Raw genomic sequence first — 20,922 nt, 5'->3', positions numbered from 1 at the left:
CCACCCCAAGAGTCAACTGCGAACCCTTCCCAACACACCACACGCCAGGGTCATCACTGAGGACCGAGCTTCTGCTCTCCAAAAAGGGCCTCTGTTCTAGAGTGTTCTAGATCTGGGGCTCTCAGCGTTGGGACTATGGGCCTCTGGAGCAGGCACTCTGGGCTGGGGGCCACCCTGGGCACTGCAGGGCTATAGCAGCGTCCCTGGCATCTGCCTGCTCGGTGCCAAGGCCATGCCCCCCCCCTCCCCGCCCGTGGTGAAGGCTCACTGACAGGCTCTGCTGCTGGGGACTCGGGATGTGAGCTGACAGCGGAGACCCTGAGAGGACCACCGGGAACGGAATGGGGGGCTCTCCCGTCGTGTGGAGCAGAGAGCGCAGCACCGCACACGTCGGGAGCGCGATTCCAGATCACTCGAGACACAGCAGAGCCGGCTTAGCACGTGGGAGGCTGTACTGAGGGGAAGCCCGTGGGGCTCGCGGGGCCCCTGAGCGACAGGCCCAGCCTCCCTCCCACATCCCTCAGGGCTCACCTCCACACCCCGCACCCCCCTACCCCAGTTTCCTCCTGCGTGACGCCTGTGCTGTGAATTTCTTACTACTGGGAAAAGCCTGGCATTCAATAATTCTGGTTTTGGCTACACTGAGGTCACCTGCCTGCCACTGCATTCACGTAACAGTGATTGGTTAAACCGCACATCCGTGTTTTCTGCAGCTTAACGGACATTTCATGATAAAACGTTTTCAAAGGTGCCCCATGGTTAAGACAGCACGTTGTGTGTTGTATGTGACCCGACACGCAGACACACGCACACCCCGCCGCCGAGACTGGGACAGCCAGGACGAAGGCCCTGTCTCACCATGACGATCTGGGTGCCCGGGCGCAAGGCCATCTCGTCTGCTGCTGAGCCCGGGGCGACCCAGTGAATGAAGACGCCTGTGCGGTTCCCGCCGATGACGCTTATCTGCTCCAGCAGCGCGTCCCCCTGGAAGGCCAGCACTGTGACCTGGCTCAGGATCTTCCGGGCTGGCCTGCGCCGCACGGGGGCACTGCAGCGGGGAGGGAGGCCTCAGAGCTAGTGCAGTGCTGAGCAGGAGGGGCAGCCGCCACACCTCCCCCTGCCCACTTCCTGCCACGGCCCCACCCTCCCAAAGGCTGTCACCTGCCTACAGCCCACACTCTGCCACCTGCTGGCCCTGGCCCCGCCCTCCACTCACCTGGCTGAGATGCAGAGGCCCCCGGGGATGGGCTGCAGGCAGCTCTCCGACTCCAGAAGGTCTAGGCAGAAGCAGAGGCTTAGACACCAGTGGGACTGACCCTCGAAGTCACCTGTGCTCACTTTGTCCCCTCAGCCCCCCTTGCCGAGGCCGACCCTTGAAGTCCTTGCTGCTGAGCCCTCGGTTCACCTTTCCCCAAGGGGGAGGAGCTGGAGGAGGGCCGCACCCACCAAGGCTCAACCTGCACTTTGTCCTTTATGGTACAGAAGGGTTGCCGGCACCTTCCCTAAGACGGGGAATCCAGAATCGGGACTTCTGGCTTCACTGGAACCAGCCTACTGGGCAGAGCCCTGGCCGCGGTTCTGCGCTGACCTGCGTGTCTGCGTGGCAGTAATCGCTGCTGGCCGTCGGCTGCCTCCTGCCTGCCCCAGGCCACTGCAGGGGCTGGGCCAGAGCCCCAGCTGGCAGTCCTGGGACTCGATGTCCCCAGGGGCCTCCCAGCTCTGCACTTTAACATGCAGCCTGTATGGCAGACGGGCCAGGCGGCAGTTTCCCCAAGGCAGTCGAGGCTGCTCCCCTCGCCTGGTGGACCTCCCGCCCACCCAGAGGACCAGAGCCTGCAGACGGTGGACAGCGGCCTGTCACCTGCCGCTGGCTCACAGGCAAAAGTCTCCCTCACTACGTGCAAACCAAGGGAAGCCGACTAGACACCCTGGGGTGTGCGAGGCCACTCCCGCTGCCAGGGCGTGAAGGGGGCTCGATGCGGGTTCATGGCGGGAGGAGAGCACAATGACCACCAGGCCAGATCCACCTGGGTGCACCCCCTCAGTTCATCAGTTACTTACAAATAAAACCACTAAGGATCTCGGAAGAGGTAAGGCTTCTGGTCATGTGACCCACAGCCCCACCACACAGGTGCCACTGGGTGGACCAGCATGGGGTGCGTGCGCCCCCTGGTGGCCATAAGGTGAATTCCAGAGACAGTGCTGAGCACCTACTGTGTGCGAGGCACACCTGGAGTGAATGTGCAGGGTGGGAGAGGTAAGGAGGCTGTCCCTGAGGGGCCCAGGCTTGAGAGGAGAGAGCCAGTTAGGTCACAGATAGGAGAATAAGCCACAGGAGAAATGGGAAGGTCTCAAGTGCCTACACACAGGAGGGAGGCTCCTGCAGGTGCCTGGGCCAGGAGCGAGGGGACTGCAGCCTACTGCCACCTGCTGTCCCTGGGAGGCCTGAGAGCCCACTGTCCAGAGCAGGGACGGGCAGAGACAGCATCGATCTGGGCTGGACGCGGAGACAGATCCACCCCCCGGCCTCCAGCCGGCGACAGAAAGCACACCCAGGGTGCAGAGTGGCCGGGCCCTGGTCAGGGCGGTGGTCAAGCTCACTTCTCTCTGCCCAGCCGCTGGAGAGAGGCCTGGCCATCTCACCTGCCTCCCTGAAGATCCAGGCTCAGTCCAGGGCGGGGGGGGCTGCAGAGACTGGCGGAGGGGAGCACTCACCTGCTCTGTCTATAATCTCGTAATCCAGGTCTGCATCGCCTGCCTTAGGTTCGGGGGAAGCTCCCCGGTCCACCTCCAGGGTCTCCGGGAAGCTGCTGCGAAGAGGGAGACAGCTCGGGCCACACAGCCGGCTCCCAGTCTCGGACCCAGAGCCCCCAGCACCTGCCAGGCCCTTCCCCCTGCGAGCCACCAGGGGGCCGCACCCTCTGACCCGGACATCTGTCCCTCTGTACCTGGAAGACCAGGGCTTGTCCTGCAAGTCCTCTGCGGCTCGCTTATACAAGGACAGCTGGCTGGGAGGCACAGGGCTGCTGGAGCGGAAACTGTCCACCAGCTCACGGCTGGACGCAGCGCTCAGGTCGGACCAGAGCTGAGACTGGCGGGTAAGCAGCGGGGTCAGCGCGGAGCCCACATGGGACCCCTGTGCCCCTCCCTGCTGGGAGGGGGGAATGAGCCATGGCCCCCATAGTCAGGGCCAGGAGGTGAGAGGGAAGGGAGGGTGGAGCACACAGCCAGGACACATTAGTTGAGCACCTACTACATGCCAGCACCCTATTGGCTGCTCTCTGAACTTTCTATCGCTTGGTTCTCATGGTACAGCCGTGATACCTGCCACACCGTCCCACTCGACACACAGAGCGACAGAGGCCCCGGGAGACCAGGTGACTGGCCAGTGAGGGCCATGTGCGGACAGGCGAAACGAGCAAGGTGCTGAGTGGGGGCCCAAGGACGCCAGGTGTATTGTGCAGGCCTGGATGCAGCCCCCGTCCACTTAAGTAGCTTTTCAGCACCTACTACGTGTCGGGCCCCTTCTCTCTGCACCTGGTGCATCCCCAGCAGCGCAGGGCGCACTGGCCGTACCTCGGAGGAGCTGAGGCAGCTGCAGTCACTGTCGTCCCGGGGGCAGACTGCGAACATGCGCACGAGTCGCTGCTTCCCCCGCCGACAGGGCTCCCTGGGCCCCGCTTCCCGCTTGGGCTGCAAACACACCCGACGGGCTGGTTAGTTCAGAAGTTCCCCTCGGATGCTCTCGACGTTTCTACTCAGTCAGCACCTCCCTGCCCCCTCCTCTCCTGGACTTCCAGGCAAAGCAATTATGTCCCTTCTGCCCAGCCTGGAACCAGCTGATCACCCAGGGGACACAGCAGCGGGCTTGGCGAGGGCCCTCCACTGCTGTCGAGGCCACACGCGCTGCTCTCCCGCTTACACAACGGCACATGACGTGTGCGTAACGTTCGTCCATACGCTGCCCACAGCGCCCTGGGGGCCCCCAAGCAATCAGACGCAGCAGTCGGCAGTCGGGGTCCGCCTGCTCTGCGGGTGTGTGTTCATCATGGCTGATGAGGGCTGGGGGTGCAGGAGGAAGGGCGGGGGGCCCTGCGCAGGAGGGGACGGTCCGGCTCTGCCTCCCCGCCCCACCCCGCCCTGGCCCCCAGACACTTCCCTGGAGTCTCACCCGCCCGCTAGGGCGCCTGGTGCTGGAGCTGCCAGCTACGTCGTAACTAGAGGTTTTATAGCTGTTTGAGTTTGATTCTGCCCTCTGCTTCCTTTCCTCATCCCCACACCATGCTTTACGGGCTCCAGAACCTTCTGTTAGGCTACCCTTCCACGGTGTGCACAACATTATCGTGAAGCGGGAGCAGGGGCAGTCCCAGCTGCCCACTGGTGCGTCTTCAGTGTCTGACAGCACGGCCCCTCACAGGACCCAGCATGCAGTCCCAGCTCCAGTGGGGGTGTGCGTGGCCAGCTCGCCCCCCCCCCAACACACACACGCTGCCCAGGGGCCTCCAGCCCTGGCCCTGCTCCCAGCATCCACCGGGTAGAGAAGTGCTCACCCCTTGTGAGGACTCGGCCTGCAGCCTGCGGAGGTGCTGGCGCAGCTCGCAGACCTGGTCCGTCAGCTCGAACACTTTCCTGCGGAGGGCGTCCTTCTCCGTCAGGTTCTGAGAAATCTCCACCTGGGCCGCGTCCCGGGCCAAGTAGGCCTGTGGGCGAAGACAGGAGGGCGCCCAGAGTGTGAACGGCCGTGGAGGCACCACACAGGAGTCCCAGCCAGAGAAAGCCACCGGTCTGTTGTCTGCATTGGTTCTGTATGCAGTAAGCACCGAGCTCACCCAACGGGCACACAACCTGGTTTACCACGGTGTCATGTGAGCAGACTTAACACCCCCCCCCCCCAGGTCTACGGGTGTGCAGAGAACGAAAGGAGGCACACGTGACCTCTAGTCTTGGACAGTGAGCACGTGTCAGCAGGGGACGAGGGTGGGGGTTGAGAGACCCCAAATCTGGAAGCAGCGGCCCCCGAGGGCAGGGCCAGTGGTGTGAGGCAGACGGCCAGCCCTCAGCCACAAGCTCCTGTTCTCTCGGGGCCTGCCTGCCTCCCAGGTACCTGGTCCCGCTCCTTCTGCAGCTCCGCCAGCTGGCCCTGCAGGGCGGCCATCCTCTCCTTGTAGATCTCGCAGTCCACCCTGCTCTTCTGGAACTGCAGCAGGGTCTGCTCCTTCTCCTCCCAGTACTGCACGGGGCGGGGGCGGGGGGGACAGACACGGCTGGGAGGATGGGTGGGATGGGGCGCCTCGGGGGCAGCTCCAGGGAGAAACAAGGGGAATTCACGCTCGTCCCCTGTGCATCGGTGCCCAGGAGCCCTGCAGAGTGGCTGTGCCCAGCAAGCACACCGGAGTCGGGCCACCACAGCTCACGTGGGTGCGGCACCTGCAGTGGCTCTGCTCATTCTGTGCCCAGGGCACACACACAACTTCCCTCCACCTGCCTCGCCCTCCCTCTCGCCTGCTGGCTCCTTTCTCGCCGCCACCCACCCTCACCATTTGCAGCAGCTCAGCGGGTCCCTGGCACCACCCTGGGCCCCCCCATGACGTGCTCTGCTCTCACCGCCCATTGGCCGCCCGTTTCCTCACTGCCCCGCCCACCAGCCGGGACCTCTGTTTTCAGACTGTGCGCAGGTGTGCACGCAGCTCTGGCAAAGGAGCACGTGGACAAGCAGACAACGTGTTAGTTAGGCAAACCCTGCTCTGAGCTCAGCACAGACTAAAGAAGCCGTCTTCCCCAGCACGCAGCCCTGCCCTGGACGCGCAAAGCCCGAGAGAGTCACCTGCTTTCGCTGCCTCTCGGCGGCCACCGCCCGCTGCCTCAGAGAGTGGATGCGGTCCACTAGCTCCTGCTTGCTCTCCAGGGCCTCATCCAGGCTCTGCTCCAGAATGTCCTTCTCCGCCTGGTGCAAGGAGAGCTCAGCCCAGGGCCCCGCCCCGCCGGCAGGCCTGCCCCTGGGGAAGCATCCCTAGCAGCTCGTCCCAAGACTAGGAAGCTTGAAGGCCCGGTGGGGGGCGGAGGTGGCGACATTACTGTCTGTCCAGGTGGGAAACCTGCACCTCGGCTCTGTGGTGCCTGGCTGGCCGAGAAGGTGGGAAGTGCTGGAAGCTGAGGCCTCTTAGGACAGAATCTCCTGCTTTAGGCACTTGCAGCCGCTCCCTCAGACAGAGGGAGCCACCAGCTGACACCAGCCCTGCTGGGGCCGCTTTGCAGGCAGGTCAGGAGCTCTGGCACCGCCTGAGCCACGGGGAGGCCGGGCCTGCGCCCAGGGGTGTCTGCTGAAGGCTGTGCTCGAGGATGGGTGCTTGTTGATTCAGAGGAACAGACGAAGGGAACTCAGGGTGGGCATAACTCCAGGGCGCGGTGCCCCTCGTCCCTCTGTGCCCTGAAGCTCCCTCTCTGCAGTGCAGCACGTTCTGCAGACAGATGGGCTTCATTCCCTGTACCCCCAATTTTAAAGTGACCCCGTTACTTGCAACCAGCCCACCCACTCCAAAACAGCATGGCCGCAGTGGAGGAGCTGGGCTGGGTGTTCTGTCACTCCGCCAGCGTCCGGGGCAGCCACAGGACTGCATCTGCATCGCTGGGTTTCATGTCACTGGGTCGGGCGGGGGGTGGGGGGCACGCCTGGCAAGAATGCCGGGGCCTGAGGGCCACAGGGAGGAAGGCGGCCCTGCTGGGGCGACTGGGACCTACCAGGCTGAAGGTCAGCAATCGGAGTTTCTCATTCTCCTCCTGCAGGCGGCTCAGCTCCTCAGCTGCGGGCTCCAGGCCGTCAGCTGTTCTCAGGGACCGCTCCCGAAACTCCTGCTCGCAGGAGGCAGCCAGCCTCTCTCGCTGCAGCTCCTGCTGCGTCAGGTACAGCTGCCGGGGGAGGGGCCGGCCACGTGAGCGGGGGACAATGTGCGTGTGCACATATGTGCTCGTGTGTGTGCTTGCGTGCCTGTGCGGGCTCGAGGGGGCTCCTAGTGACACTCCAGCCTCTGGCCCCGGTCCAGGGCCAGCTGAGGAAGTCGGGAGGGAGACCAAGGCCCACTGTCCCCAGGGTACGGCAGCTGGATGGGTATGGGGCCCAGGGTGTCCACTGCTGCAGAGACAAGAAGAGCCAGACCCACCCCCAAACACAGGCGGGCCGGCCGCCCCACGTGCGCACACACCAGCCAGTCCTGGGGAAATGCAGGGCAGGCTCCGTGCCCCTGGACTAAGGGAGGGCCCTGGGGGTGAGGAGAAGGGCCAGCCCCCTGCCCGGGTGCCTGGGCCTAGGCTGGCGGGGCAGGACGGCATCCTGAGGGAGGGAGGGGGGAGTCCTGAGTGGGCCAGTGGTGCAGAGGCCCTGAGGTGGGGTGGAGAGCAGCACCTCCTCCTGCAGGCCACGGCAGCGCGTGGCGGCCAGCTCCTTCTCCCGCAGCGCGTTGCTGTGGTGCAGCGAGAGGCTGAGCATCTCGTCCTTCAGCTTCAGCACCTCGTGGAAGTGGGCGCTGACCTCGCGCTTCATGCGGCCGTGATCTGCCGCCAGATGCCTCAGGCCCTCGGCGTGGGCCTCGGCCTCCCGCAGCCGCTCCTGCAGCCGCCGGCATTGCTGCTCCAGTGCCTCCTTCTGCCCCTTTTCCTGGCTCAGCTCCTCCTGCAGGCTGCTGATGGCCCCGGCCAGGCACTCGGTCAGCTTGGACGTCTCCATGAGCCCTGTGGGGGAGGGGGGGGCCTAGGCATCACTACCTCAGCCCCCACCTAGTCCTCCAGGGCTTTGCTTCCTGCACCCAGACTCTCAAGAGGGTCCCACCCTGGTCTGTCCATCTCCTTCCTGGCTGAACTGCACTCGACTTTTGGTAAATGAACTGTGACTCGAGACTCTGGTGTCAGGCTTCCCCATGTCACCCTGCCGCTCAGACCCGGCTGCCCCTCGTCTGTCCAGCTGGGCTCGTTCTGATGTCGTCCCACGACCACAACGAGGAGCGGAGTCTGTAATCACGTCTCTAAGTGGCACACACTCGGCTGTGAGGCCAGGCGGGCGGCGTGTTTCCCCGGCTGGTCCTCAGTGACCCCTGGCCACTCCTCAGGACACCCCAGTCTTTCACCAGCTCCTCCAGGGAAGCCTAAAATCACTCCCTTAACAGAGTGGTCCCACCTGCCCCCAAGCCAGGCCTGAGCACATGCAGAGAGGGCTGCAGCCTGCACTCCACCCGCCCGCCACAGCCTGGCGGGCACCTCTCTGTGCGGGTGGGCCCCCGCAAGAGCCAGGCTGGGACCCTAGGACTGGGCTGCCCTCTGCCCTGAGCCTAGGGTGCCCCAGGAAAGGACACTTCCCCTTTGCCTGCGCCCCGTGACCATGAGGGGGCCCTTCTTGGTGCTGGCTAATTAGGGACAGACTTTCCTTTTAGAGCCCAAGGCCCTGGGCTCCTCCCCACACCCACAACAGTTAGCTGGGGGCTCCCCTCACTCTAGAGTGCTGGATGGGGCGTAGGGACGCAACCTCTGCCTGCAGGCGGCAGGAAAAGCATGGGGAACAGCAAACTAGCAAGGCGGGACCCCAGAGGCTCCTAGAGGCCAGCAGCACCGAGGAGCCCCCACCAAGCCCTCCCGGAGACTGCCGCCCGCTCACCACTGAAGCTGCTGCTGTCCACGTCCGGCCGCAGCCCGGTGATCAGGGTGTAGATGTCGGGGTTGTGGAACTTGAGGCTCTCCAGGAAGGCGATGGCCCCGTTCTTCCCTCGCGTCCTCAGCAAGTCCAGCAAGTGTCCTTGGGAGACAGAAAGGTCTTGGCTAACGGGGGGGGGGGGGGGGGGCGGCCCCCCACAAGGGGCCATGGACAGGGGCCTTGCACATCTGGGAATCAGGGTTCCAGAGCAGGGCAGGCCCTGACTGCTCCCCTAGGCTCCTCGGGTTCACGCGGTAGCAGTCTGTCTCAACAAGGGCGAGACTGACACTTACTGAGCAACAACTAAGAGCGAGTGCGAAGGGTTGGAAATAAGAAACTAAGGAAGATGACGATGCTCTCAGGCCTACCCGTGCGTGCTGCACTTGTGTGGGGAAGGAAGCCCACAGCAGCACCCAGGGCTGGGCCCGCACAGGCCCCCTGCTCTCGGCTGGGAGCAGGAGCTTGGACGCATTTCTCCTGTGCTTGGGGTTCATCAGGCAGCAGGCAGACAGAGCCCGTGTCACAAGCTGCCAGTCCCTGGCGGCTGTCTGTGGCCCAGGCTCTCACACAGCCCAGCAGAAACCCCACAGGGTGAAGCCACAAGCTTCCCCGTTTATGGGCGAACAAACACAGCCTGCCCACCCGCCGGCATGGGCTCCAGAGACATCTGGAACAGGTGGAAGGCAGCCCCCAGGGTACGTCCACCGGGAACCTGCCAAAAGGACCTCATGGGGGAAAGGGTCTCTGCAGGCATACTGAAGTGACCGATGTCGAGGGGAGGGTTCTGCACGACCTGGGCGGGCCCGGAACCCATCGACAGGCGTCCTTCGGACAGACAGACAGGAGAGGAGGCCCTCGGAGAAGGCCGCGTGAGACGGGCACAGGTTGGGGTGATGGGCCCACGAGCGGAGGACCGCCGGGGCCCTGCCCCCCCAGCTGGAAGAGGCAGGAAGGACCCTCCCCTGGAGCCCTCAGAGGGGGCGTGGCCCTGCCGGCACCCAGATCTCAGGCATTAGCGCTGAACTGTGAGAGCGCCATTTGTGCTGCTCGAGGCCACCCTCTCTATGGGGCCCAGCGTCCGGAACTCAGCCCCCTTAGCCCCTGGCTGGGCGGAGAGGCGGCGGGGCGATGCCCGCCCGGGCGCGGCCTCACCAGCTCTCATGGCGCTGTTGGTGAGCCGGGGGCTGTGCAGCACCTCCTCCTCGTCCAGCTGCCCCAGCACCTTGGCCTGGCGCAGGTAGGGCGTGAGGCGGCTGGGGCAGACGCTGCGCACGATCTTGCAGCGGTGGCTCTCGGTCATCTCCCACAGCGTCTCCTCGTCCAGGGCTGTCAGCGAGGACTCTGTGCGGCGCAGCCCCGCCATGCCTGGCACCCTGGGCAGAAAGGGCGGTGAGAAGGGCTGCACCCAGTGCCGCGGCTCCTGGGCCGGGGGGCGGGGGGTCTTCCCTTGCAAGCCACCTTTCCCCTCGTCACAGGCAGGGAAGGAAATGGCCAATTCGGAGAGGACAGTGACACCTGCTCTGGCCCTGGCGCCCAGGGACCAGAGGGAGGGACATGGATCCAGTACCCGGGGCAGAGAGGGACCTGGGTTCATGCTGCTTTCGGGAGACTGGGTTTGCCTCTAACACACAGGCTGCTGCCCCCGCCTGGGGGCTTGGCTGGGGAGGTGGGCCTAGACCAGATGCATCGTCGACAGGGGCATGGGGACAGACAGCAGCACCGCTGTGACAGGCACACAGCAGGGCAGGGCGCCCAGGGGAAGGCGTCTGGAAAGGCTCCTGAGGCTGAAGGTTGGGGAGCCCTGAGACAGTGCCCTGGGTGAGCGTGAGGCTGCGAGCTGGGCCCACGTCGCAGGGCCGGGGGGCCAGGTGCTCACGTGGGAGGCTGCTGCTTGTGCCTGGCACAGGGGACACTCGTGCTGGGGCACCTGAGGGACGTGTAGGTGTGTGTGTGTGTGGGGGGGGTGACACTGTAATAGCACATCCTTGACCACTATAAAACCGAGCTGGCTGGCCCTGGCTGGTGTGGCTCAGTGGACTGAGTGCCAGCCTGTGAACCAAAGGGTTCGATTCCCAGTCGGGGCACATGCCTGGGTTGCAGGGCAGGTCCCCAACTGGGGGCGCGTGAGAGGCAACCACACATTCTCTCTCTCCAAAATGATACTTCTCTCCCTCTCTCCGAAAATGAATAAATACAAGTTTTTGAAAAACTGACCTAACTCGGGGTGAGTAGGAAAGGCCACACCCCCTTGGCCAGGAGGAGATGGCTGAGCGGCCTCTGAGGGCTGAGCTGCACTGGGCCCGGGCAGATCCCGAGGTCCAGGTCTGTGTGGGTAAAGCCCCTGAGGCAGCTCAGTCACAGCCCAGAATGTCCGCAGTTCCACGTCCCAGGGGGCACGACTACCTCCAAGGGCTCCTCCCAGCCTCCCTCCCACCTCTGCAGCCGCTGCCTCCATCTCTCCCCTCCGGTACTGCCCCCCCACAAGCCCTGACACAAGCTCTTGAGCCTATTAATGCATCTAAAGCATCTGAAATGTCTGCAGCCTGCGGGCCGCCTCACGCCCGTAAGAAAGCCCTGCCAACAACAGGACGGATATCCACGTGCCCCCACCCAACCCGCCCACAGCTGGGACTTCGGATCCCTTCGTAAGGAGACGCAGCCTTAGAGAGAGATCAGTCCCCGCTGTCCCGGCCCCTCGGCCCAGCAGCGCACGGCACCAGGCAGGGTTCTCACTCTCACTTCACCGTGTCCCCTGGGCAGCGCACCACCGGCCACAGGCATCGGGGGCTCGGTGCAGGGACACGCCGAGGCCACATCCGCCTTCCGCAGCTGTGAGCCAGAGTTGGTGACAGGGACACAGTGCAGGAGACTTCTCCATGGCCCTGTGGCTGGGCGTGGCCTTGTGTCTACTTTTCCCATCATACTCGGTGCCGTGACGCCCTGTGCACAGGCGGGACGTGACTCTTGCACCCGAGGATGCCTGTGACTTGGCTCTTTTCACCTGTGGGGACAGGCTGCCCTGGCTGGCGCCTCTTGAAGAGGTGTGGACACCAGGCATGCTCAGGAACCGGAGCGAGTCACCGCAGACACGAGGAAGCCCGGGCGGCCCCCCACAGCCCACTCCCAGGGCCCGGTCACAGCACACTCACCGTGAGATGCTCACGTCCGTCTGTGCAGGGACTGCCCGCGGTGGAAGGGGACCCAGAGTCCCCTCCTCTGGGCCAGGCGTGGCTGCAGCCTCCTCTGCAGGATTCTGGGCGAGCGGGACAGGACGGGGCAGGAAGAGCCTGCCAAACCAGTGCCGAGGCGACCTGACGACTCTTTCACGCCTCGTGACTTGCTCCAAAACTCAAAGTTCAGGACCAGAAGACTAGTGCAAGGCGGGGAAAAAGACAAACTTAGATCCGGGAAACAAGGGGACAGACCTTTCACCCTTGTGGTTCGTTCAGTAAACACAGACGCTTACTCAGCCCGAGGAAGCAGGCGTCTCAAAGAAAGCTGGGCTTTGAAGCCTCCAATGCCCAGGGTTGCCGGCAGGTGCCACGGTTACCAATGTGCAGGGGCCCCCCGGCTGTACTAGGTCTGGCTGTGGTGGCAGGGGCCCCAGCGACTGGAGCCAGTGAACTGTGCTCCGCAAACGGGCGAGTTGTGCAGCGCATGAGTTATATCCCGACAGAGCTGTGTTCTAAAAACCAGAAAGGCCCTGGCCGGGTGGCTCGGTGGTCGGAGTGCCAAGCCACGTACCATAGAGCTGTGGGTTCGGTCCCTGGTCAGGGCGTGCACAGGAGGCAACTGATCGATGTTTTTCTCCTTCACTTTCTCTCTCCCTTCTCATCTAAAATTAACTAAATGCAATCTTTAAAAAAACAAAACAAAAACTGAAAGATCTCAGAGCCTCTGGCCACCATCCCTGGCCATGCCGTCTGGCCTCACCTGGACAGGACGCAGAAAGGGGAGGTGGTGAGGCTGCCCCCTCAGTGGCTTGGCTGGCCCTGCCTCCCTGAGGCCAGCACCCAGACGTCCATGCCACCGGCTGTTCCTGGTCTTTCTCCTTCCTTTCAGCCCAGATTGGGCCTGTGGGCACCCTGACTGTCCAGCACCCCAAGCTCCGGTCCTCCACCCTGGAGGTAGCAGGAGCTGCCTGCTGGGCCCAGAAGCTGAGCATCCCCTGCCGGGCTCCCCCTTCCGTCTGCTATGTCCCCATTCCAGCATCCCTGCTCCCTTGGCTGCCCCTCCTGTGACCGAGGAAGGTCTCCCTCATGAGCACAGGCCTTGGGGATTCCCCTGGCGCCTTCTTAGAGGACAACCCAGATGACACATGCATGAGCACTGCCGCCTCCTTCCTATCGTTTCTGACGCAGAGATCCCAGGGCAGACCCAGCATGGGAGGTCGGTCCCAGTGGCGGAGGTGCCGAGTGACCAGACTCGCAGAATCTCCCCCTCTGCCTCACAGAGTGAGCCGAACATTGTTTAAAGAAAGGGAAGAAGAGCCCCGGCTGCTGTGGCTCAGGGGACTGAGCGCTGGCCTGCGGGCCAAAGGGTTTGATTCCCAGTCAGGGCACAGGCCTGGGTCGTGTGCCAGGTTCCCAGTAGGGGGCGTGCCAGAGGCAACCACGCATTGATATTTCTCTCCCTCTGTCTCCCTCCCTTCCCCTCTTTAAAAATAAATAAATAAAATCGTTTTTTTAAAGATCTTATTTATTTATTTTTAACGAGAATAGGTGGAAAGGAAAGAACCTTCTGCCAAAAACTTTGAAAAATGTCAGACGATCCCTGAAGCCAGTGGAGGGGCGCAGAGGGCAGGGGCAGTGGCCCAAGCGTCCTCCCCACTGTCTGCCCATCTGAAGGGGGAGGAGACTCTCTGTGGGAGAAGTCTGGGGAGGTCAAAGACAGCACCCTGAAGTCCCCACACCGTCCACCAAAGGGAGTTCTCCAATCGGCAGGGCAGGGTGACCACCCAGGGGCCTGGGGGTCCAGGAAGAGAGCGGGGCCCCTGCGAGTGCACCTCGCTGCGTGGCGCACACCGGGCCTGACTGCAGACCTAGGACTGGGCTCTGTGGGCACCACGGTCCTGAAATCCTACGGGGAGGTTCTCTACCTTGACAAAGCAAAACGGGGCGAGTGGTAGCACGCCGAGCCGAGGGCAGGACGTGCAGGGAGACGGCCGCCGGAGCTCAGGCCAGGGGTGGACGCTGTCTCCAACGAGGCTGTCGATTTTCTGTGATGTCTCTAACTCAGCCACTTTCAACAGGCGTGCTGCAGGAATCAACCACACGCACTGACCTGCTTTCCCTCAGGCTGTCAGGTAGACAAATGACCACAGCCCTGGCCGGTGGCTCAGGTGGCTGGAGTGTCACCCTGCGCACCAGGAGGCGCGGGTTCCACCCTGGTTGGGGCGTCTACAGGATTCAACCCATCACTCTCTCCCATCAATGCTTTTCTCTCTCTCTCTCCCCCTCTCTCCTCTAAAATCAATAAACATATCCTCGGGTGAGGATTGAAAAAAAAGAATATAAAACAAAACAACAAAGAATGACAAGACCAATACAACAGCAGCCGTGCAGTGTGAACGGTGGTCGTGAACCATAAGCATGTGGGTCACGTGGCAGAGCTGCATCCTATTGGCCACGCCGCATACCAAGGTTGGGTCCGATTGGCTAATTCTTGGTACCAGAAATCCTTCTGTACAAGTATAGGCACCTGATTTTTAAAAAGTCCCCTTGGAGCCAAAAAGGTAGGTAATTACTATTATCATTTTTTGTAAATGAATCAAAATGATACCTATTTTTTGGTCAGATTGGCAAAAACACACATTTTTGGTGTGCCGCAGAGTCTCAGTTTCAGTCCCCGTGCTGAGAGGAGAAGGGACAACAATCGCCACACCGACTGTCCTGGGGCCCAGCGCCACTCACCCCAGCCTCCGCGGGCGTCTTTCAGGAGAAGTCCTGTGGAGGAGAAGCAGCTCCACCACCCTCAGCCATTCCGCCATTGTTTTCAAAGTAATTTGAAATTTAAGTAAAATGTAAACTTTACTTTTAAACCACATGGAACGTGGCTCGTTGTAAAACAGCGTTGGGGTGTCCCTCGGTCTACACACTCGCCCACCCCTCTGCCCCATCCACCACTCAGATTTGTAGGACAAGGACACAGAGGGACAGAGACTGAGTGCGCATATTCTGGGACGCTGCTCATGGGTGCCCACAATTGTCATATTCATGTTGGTATAATTTTAGAGGACACCTGATGCCTCCTTTTTTGTTGCCGATGGAACTTTTAGAACGAGTAAGCGTGGGCTCCATAAGACCATAGAGTCAGGATTTCAGAAAACACCGTCAGTTCAACTAGCCAGCGTGTCCAGTCCTTCCGTCCCATGCTGCCTGGGGCACTTCCTGCCCTGGCGTGATTACTCACAGTGACACAGTGTGGGCAACCAAGTGTCACAGAGGAGGCGGCACAGGCGCCCAGAGGACCAGCTCTCTGCTGCCTTTCCTTCGGTCCTGCGAGGAGGGCCCACACTGGCACCTGTGGGCAGGGAGAGTGTGGCAGGGGGCCGCGGGCAGCAGGGGCTGCTGACTGCGGAGAGTTCTGGAAAAGCCAGGAGGACGGGCAGGAGGACTGGCTGGCCCAGGCCTGGGTCGGTGGGCAGGGCGGCCGCTTCTCACTCCTGGGACAGGATTTAACCTTCTACTTAATGAAGGAGAGTGGAGCATCTTTATAAAACCTCCCCTTTCCCCCAAATTTTCTCACAAAGCATCCGTTTTAACACCATTGATCCTCGCTCGAGAGGGTGAGAAGCCTTTACTCTGACTGGGGCCAATGGCCCTGGATAAGGTTGGGTCCAGGAGTCAGTGACCCCAAAATTCGAGCTCACTGAATATCTTCTGTCTTTAGCAAGGTGCCCTCTGGCCCGGTGTCTGTGTTACATTACACCGCGGCCCAGACCAGCACGCAGCTGAAACCCTGGGAGGTCCAGGCATGCAGGTCCTGAGGGGCCCGGTGACCAGGACCCACCAGGCTGGGCCAGGGTGGCAGCCAGCTCTGGGAGGGCCACCCCTGCCCCACTAGCCTCCCATGCAGGGTCCGAGAGCACCTGGCTTTTCTCAGGCCTCTCCTGTCCGAGCGAGCACAGAGTCGGGGCCAGCTCAAGCTGGCAGCTGCCTTGCCCGGACAGCTGCAGACAGAGATATCTTCAGGACCCTCTGAGGCCTAACCAACTGCTCCTGGCTCCTGGGCCCCTCAAAGCCGTATTGGGGTTCGGATGTTAAGTGTCTGCGGCCAAAGAGTGGCCACTCTGGCCCGTTCTTCCTGCAGCAAAGCAGCTCCCAGTGGACCCCAAATGGCAATAGAAATGGAAGGGTCTCTTTGCAGCTCAGCCCCAGGTCAGGTGGGGGGGTCCTACCCTAGCAGAGACCCCCAAGGGTGCTCCAACTGTGTAGAAGACTTCTTCTCGCCTGAGTGTCTCGGACGTGGGCCTTCCTGTTTGGCCCTCCCCTTCTCTGCCCTGTACCCTGAGGCCCAGTCTCGTGCCTCGCCTGTGAGGCTGGGGGGGGTGCGCTCGCACAGGCCCCCACGACGCGGAGCAGTGCATTGGAGAGCACCCAGGGGTCTGGCGATCCTCAATGTGGTGGGTGAGGCAGGTGGGCAGCAAGCACAAAGGAAGAGGCAGTGCCCCCTCACCCCCCTCAGCTCCAATCCGCCACCAAAGTGCCACCTTCCATGTCTGCTCAGCCCTCACCACCAAGACGGGCAGCAGGTCCTCTCCACACCACACCTGAACTGGGAACGCCCCCTCCCCTTCCTTCATGGACAGAGAACAAAGCAGAGCATCCTTCATTCACCCAGCCCAGCCCAGCCCGTCCTCTGGGAGGAAGGGACCACCAACAGGGCAGCACCCCCTCCTTCGGGGGAAGAAGCTGCCCCTCGAGTTCCCCCAGGACGGCCCCCAGACCCCACTCTAGGCCTGTCCACCCCCCCCTGGTGTGCTGACCTGCTCTCGTGGGACCGACTCCACACTGCTGCAGGCGGACCGACTGCCCTGCCCCTTGTGACCGAGGACTGGGGCAGTCTCTGCTGACAAGCAGCGGGCGGGCAGGTTTGGCAGGCGCGTCCCACCAGCCCTGCCCAGGGAAGTGATGTCTCACATGGGCTCCTTGCGTCACCAAAGCTCCCGAGCATTCTCACGGCATGGCTGTCGTTCTGCCTTTGTGGGCACCATGGGAACCTTCTGGAAACTGCCCTGGCCCCTGCTCCGACTGCAGGGGAGATCCTCCCACTGTGTGCGAACGGTCGGCCTGGCCCCTCGCAAATCCCTCAGAAAGAGTCCCGCACCACCGGGACCCACTCTGGGGACCCTCCCCAGTTCTCGTGGTAGGCAGGGGCGCAGCTAAGCAACGCCAGTGGTCCGCCCAGAATCGGCATCCCCCCGTTACCTCTCAGGCCGGGGTGACCATCCTGCTCCTCCTCTGCAAGTGCACACCCAGAATGCTCACCTGGGGGACACCTGCATGGCTTGTCCGGGTCGCCACTCACCTGGAGCCCTGCAATCATCTCCTAACCGCCTCCTCCCTGGCCCCCAGCGTCAGCTCTCAACGCAGCCAGCAGAGCGACCCTCCCACCACAGCCACTGGGGGTCTGGTCAGGCCATTCTCTTCGGTCCATGAGCCTCTGAGTCCTCCCCACCACCCAAGCACAAGCCCTGCTTGTTACCCTCATTTCCACTCACCTGCTCCACACACGGGGCCTCCCTGCGAGTCTGATGTGTGTGCACACGCCTGCCCCAGGGCCTTTGCACTTGCCGTTCTCGCTGCAGGCAAAGACTTTCCCTTGCCTCCATCAGGACTCCACATAAGAGCTGCCTTCCCAGCGAGGCCTTTCCAGGCCATTCTATTTAAAATCATAGCCCCCCTCCCCATGCGCTCCCTCCCCCTTCCCCCAGTTCATTTTTCTGTACTGCATGTTGGGGACCCACTGCTCCTCGACACACTATGTATTCCAGTTCCTTGCTGGTTTCCTGCCTGCCTCCCCACCTGGAGCTTATAGCCTCCAGAGAACAAGAACCCCTGTCTTTCCCTTGTAGAGCCAAGTCATCTTTCATCCTGGGGCACCCTGGGTTCCCGTCCCCCCGAGGACAGAGCACTCTGCGGTGGCTGCTAGGGCAACCGTGACGCATTCAAATGCCATTTCATTATCTGCGAGACCTTCCCTGCCCTGTCCCTGCCCCCACCCCCATTTCCCACCTGCCCACATTCACCCTGCCGCCACCACCCTGGCCTTGTGGTCCTGGGTCGTGCTGATACCCTGCCCACCTATGGGTCTTTGAACCCCTGTCCCTTCTTCCTAGAACACTCTTCCTGGGGTGTTGCCACGGCCACTTCCTCTCACAACCCCGGGGGGTGCCTTCCTCCTGCCACCACCCCTGGTGTGCCCGCAACCCGCTCACCTCCCCGCTGGCCTCATTCCATTCGCATCACAGAGGCTGTAGACACTGCAGTCACGTCGCTGTTTGTGCGCTTTGTTGGGCTGGCCCGTTCCTGCAGCGCAGCTCTGGGAGGGCAGCGCCATCTGTCCCTTTTGCCGCCCACAGACGTTCCACGTACATCTGCCGCCTCATGCTGGACACTGGCAGTGAGGGGTCCGCGGTCCAGTCAGGTGGGGTCAGGCGGGGCTTTGGGCTTCATCCTGTGCCTCACCGGCGGAGGGCGCTGGTGAGGGCCGCACCTGGAAAGGAACACGTGTTTGCCACTGAGTATCGGGTGGGGTCGCTGGCAGGAAGCCCTTCTTTGGGGGCAGCCCCTCTGATCCAGGCCATCGACTCCTACGGTGATGACGCATGGAGACCTAGCCTGGCCCAGGAGCACTACACCCAAACCTCCTCCTGCCCCAGGACCAGACGAGCCACCTTGCCGGTCTAGACCGAGTCCAGCCGGGCCCAGGGAAACAGGCCCGTCAGGTGTGCGGCCCACAGAGCCGCTCCTGCCTGCCCCATGGCTCTGGCCTGAGCTCCAGGAGCTCCCGCACGGTCGGGCCCCTGGCCTCCACCTTCCCTGCCCTGGATGCAGGCCCACCTACTGTGTGCTAGGGCAGCCTTGGGGAACCAGACACGGGCCCTCCCTGAGATTAGTCTAATCAGGAGAGCGATTAGACTCTCTCGCCCCAAATATAACGGTGTGGGAGGGAAGGCACCAGAGGCAGTCTGTATTTTGAGGGATGGGTACCCCACCAGATTAGACTCATCCAAAGGAGGACAAGGACAAGTCTGCTTTGCTCCCCGCTGTTCCAGAGAGCACTGCTCACCGGGAGGACCCCAACACCTGTTCCCCCCGGCAGGTCCCGTCATTGTCATGGACTCTGGCCTAAGAAGTGGAAGGGCATTGGCTCCAAACAAAAGGAGGCGGCCTTCGGGAGGTGCATCCACACAGGGAAAGGAACACGGCCAGGAAAATGGCAGGGAGCAACACGAAAGCGGGAAAGCAAAAGACAAGGGTAGGAGGCTCCGGAGTGAGATTTAAAAACGCCCAGCGAGTGTCACAGAGGCCACGCTCCGCGGACACTGGCAGGAGAGCCCGGCAATCGCTCCCTCCCCGCTCATTCCAGAACTTGCTCTCCGTCACCTCCAGTTCCACCTCCCGTTCGCCCTCTTCCCAGCGCCTGGCCTGCTCATTTCCCTGCCCTGAAGCACTTACAACAGCGCCCTTCCCTAGGAATATCATGTGAAGTAAAATGTTTCTATGTCAAAACGTTCCATAACGTGCCCTGGCTGGTGTACCTCAGTGGACTGAGTGCAGGATGTGAACCAAAAGGTCGCTGGTTCGATTCCCAGTCAGGGCACACGCCTGGGTTGCGGGCCAGGCCCCAGTAGGGGGCGCTGACAGGCAACCGCACATTGATGTTTCTCTCCCTCTCTTTCTCCCTCCCTTCCCCTCTCTACAAATAAGTAAAATCTTAAATAATTTACCTTTAAGAAAAATGTTTCCATAATGTGTCTGTTTTAATAGTACAAAGAAACAGGTGACCTTAAAGTAACATTTAACTCAGCGTATCTGAAATGGTCATTTCCACATCAAAGCAACGTAAACGTTATTGAGATCTTTTACATTCTTTTCTTCTACCATCTTAGCGATCTGTATTTCACAACTCGGCCCTATTGCACGGCTAACAAAGCATAGTGTGCAACCTCAGAGGAGGACGGGACGTCCTCTGCAGAGCGAGAGAACCTAAGAACTTACATTCCTATGTTACCGGAAGTCTAAGGAAGGAATTCAGCTTTATGAACAATAAATATTTGGTTAATACGGGCATCCTTGCCGGGCACGCTTGTTCAGGCGATTCTCTTGAGGACCGAGAACCTCACAGAAGCAAGCCCGCTGTCATTTCCTTGCTGTCAACCTGTCACACCCCACTGCCCTCTCCGCGTGCCGGGTTGAGCGATTACCTAGTTTTCACTAAATGAACCTTCAGAGCAGGAGCGAGTTCCCGCGCTCCTTGGAAGGCGGTCCAGGATTAAGGACGTGGCCAGCGAAGAAAAACAACGGGCAAGGGCAAGGCCGGCGCTGTGAGAGCGCCACTTTCACAAAAGCCGCTTCTCATACCACAGAGAATGAACACGGGCGAGGCGGAGAGGCTGGTTCAGCGCCCGGGTACTTAAGAAACTGTAGGGTTAAGTCGGCGTAACGGGGTATGTTGGCGGGGCGGCAAGACGTCGGCGGATCCCAGTGTACACACCCCCAGGCGTGGCCCTGTCTCCACACTCGACGCCGAGTAGGGGCTTCTCTTTAAGGGATTAAAAAAAAACGGCGACCTCATCAGAGCTGATTCCAGGTTTTCCAAAAAGTTTTGGAAATGTATTTGCAGCAAGCGTTTCCTTCCGGCATCAGTAATAACGCGCAATAACCCGTTTCCCATGTTGTGTCCGGCGCCCCCCGAGCCCGGCCAGTGACACCGCATAGACGTTTAAAAGCTGGGGGGCCCGCGCCCAGATTCTCACTCGAGGCAGGGCCGCCCTGGCTCGGCCGGCGCTGGGGACCCAGTAAGCAAGTAACTCCCCCTCAACCACAAAAACCCTGCTCCTAACGTAGCAGACGTCAGCGTCGCGCCGCCTCCGCAACTTTTATAGCAGGTGGGCGAGGCCACGCCCCCCGCGAGATACTGCGAGAGCTCGCATCTCGCCAGAGACTCAGCAGCCTGCCCCTTTTCCTGCGGCAAGCTCGCCTTCCCCTTTTGCGTGACGAGAACTCCCCGCCCCACCC

General features: G+C 61.8%; 1 protein-coding gene across 18 annotated transcripts in view; it reads right to left on the bottom strand.

The window, feature by feature from the left end:
* CARD14 (caspase recruitment domain family member 14) overlaps positions 1-20,903 on the bottom strand; it is a 27,916-nt gene extending 7,013 nt beyond the window's left edge. For 3 of the 18 annotated variants that reach the window (XM_053930632.2, XM_053930642.2, XM_053930643.2), the window contains exons 1-15: positions 20,109-20,897; positions 18,117-18,394; positions 11,827-12,047; positions 9,830-10,050; positions 8,642-8,779; positions 7,400-7,725; positions 6,739-6,906; positions 5,825-5,944; positions 5,105-5,230; positions 4,551-4,700; positions 3,577-3,693; positions 2,949-3,091; positions 2,716-2,810; positions 1,217-1,277; positions 859-1,048 (exon numbers count right to left, since the gene is read on the bottom strand). In XM_053930632.2, the coding sequence (XP_053786607.1) occupies positions 859-1,048; positions 1,217-1,277; positions 2,716-2,810; positions 2,949-3,091; positions 3,577-3,693; positions 4,551-4,700; positions 5,105-5,230; positions 5,825-5,944; positions 6,739-6,906; positions 7,400-7,725; positions 8,642-8,779; positions 9,830-10,040 (1,845 nt within the window). In that variant the 5' untranslated portion in view covers positions 10,041-10,050; positions 11,827-12,047; positions 18,117-18,394; positions 20,109-20,897. The other 15 variants (XM_053930644.1, XM_053930645.1, XM_053930647.1 and 12 more) reach the window with 12 other exon arrangements.
* Between the last annotated feature and the right edge of the window lie 19 nt (positions 20,904-20,922).

The sequence above is a fragment of the Desmodus rotundus genome, chromosome 9 (assembly GCF_022682495.2).
Source record: "Desmodus rotundus isolate HL8 chromosome 9, HLdesRot8A.1, whole genome shotgun sequence".
In the NCBI taxonomy this organism is placed as follows: domain Eukaryota; kingdom Metazoa; phylum Chordata; class Mammalia; order Chiroptera; family Phyllostomidae; genus Desmodus; species Desmodus rotundus.
This window is presented reverse-complemented; position numbering and strand designations above follow the sequence as displayed.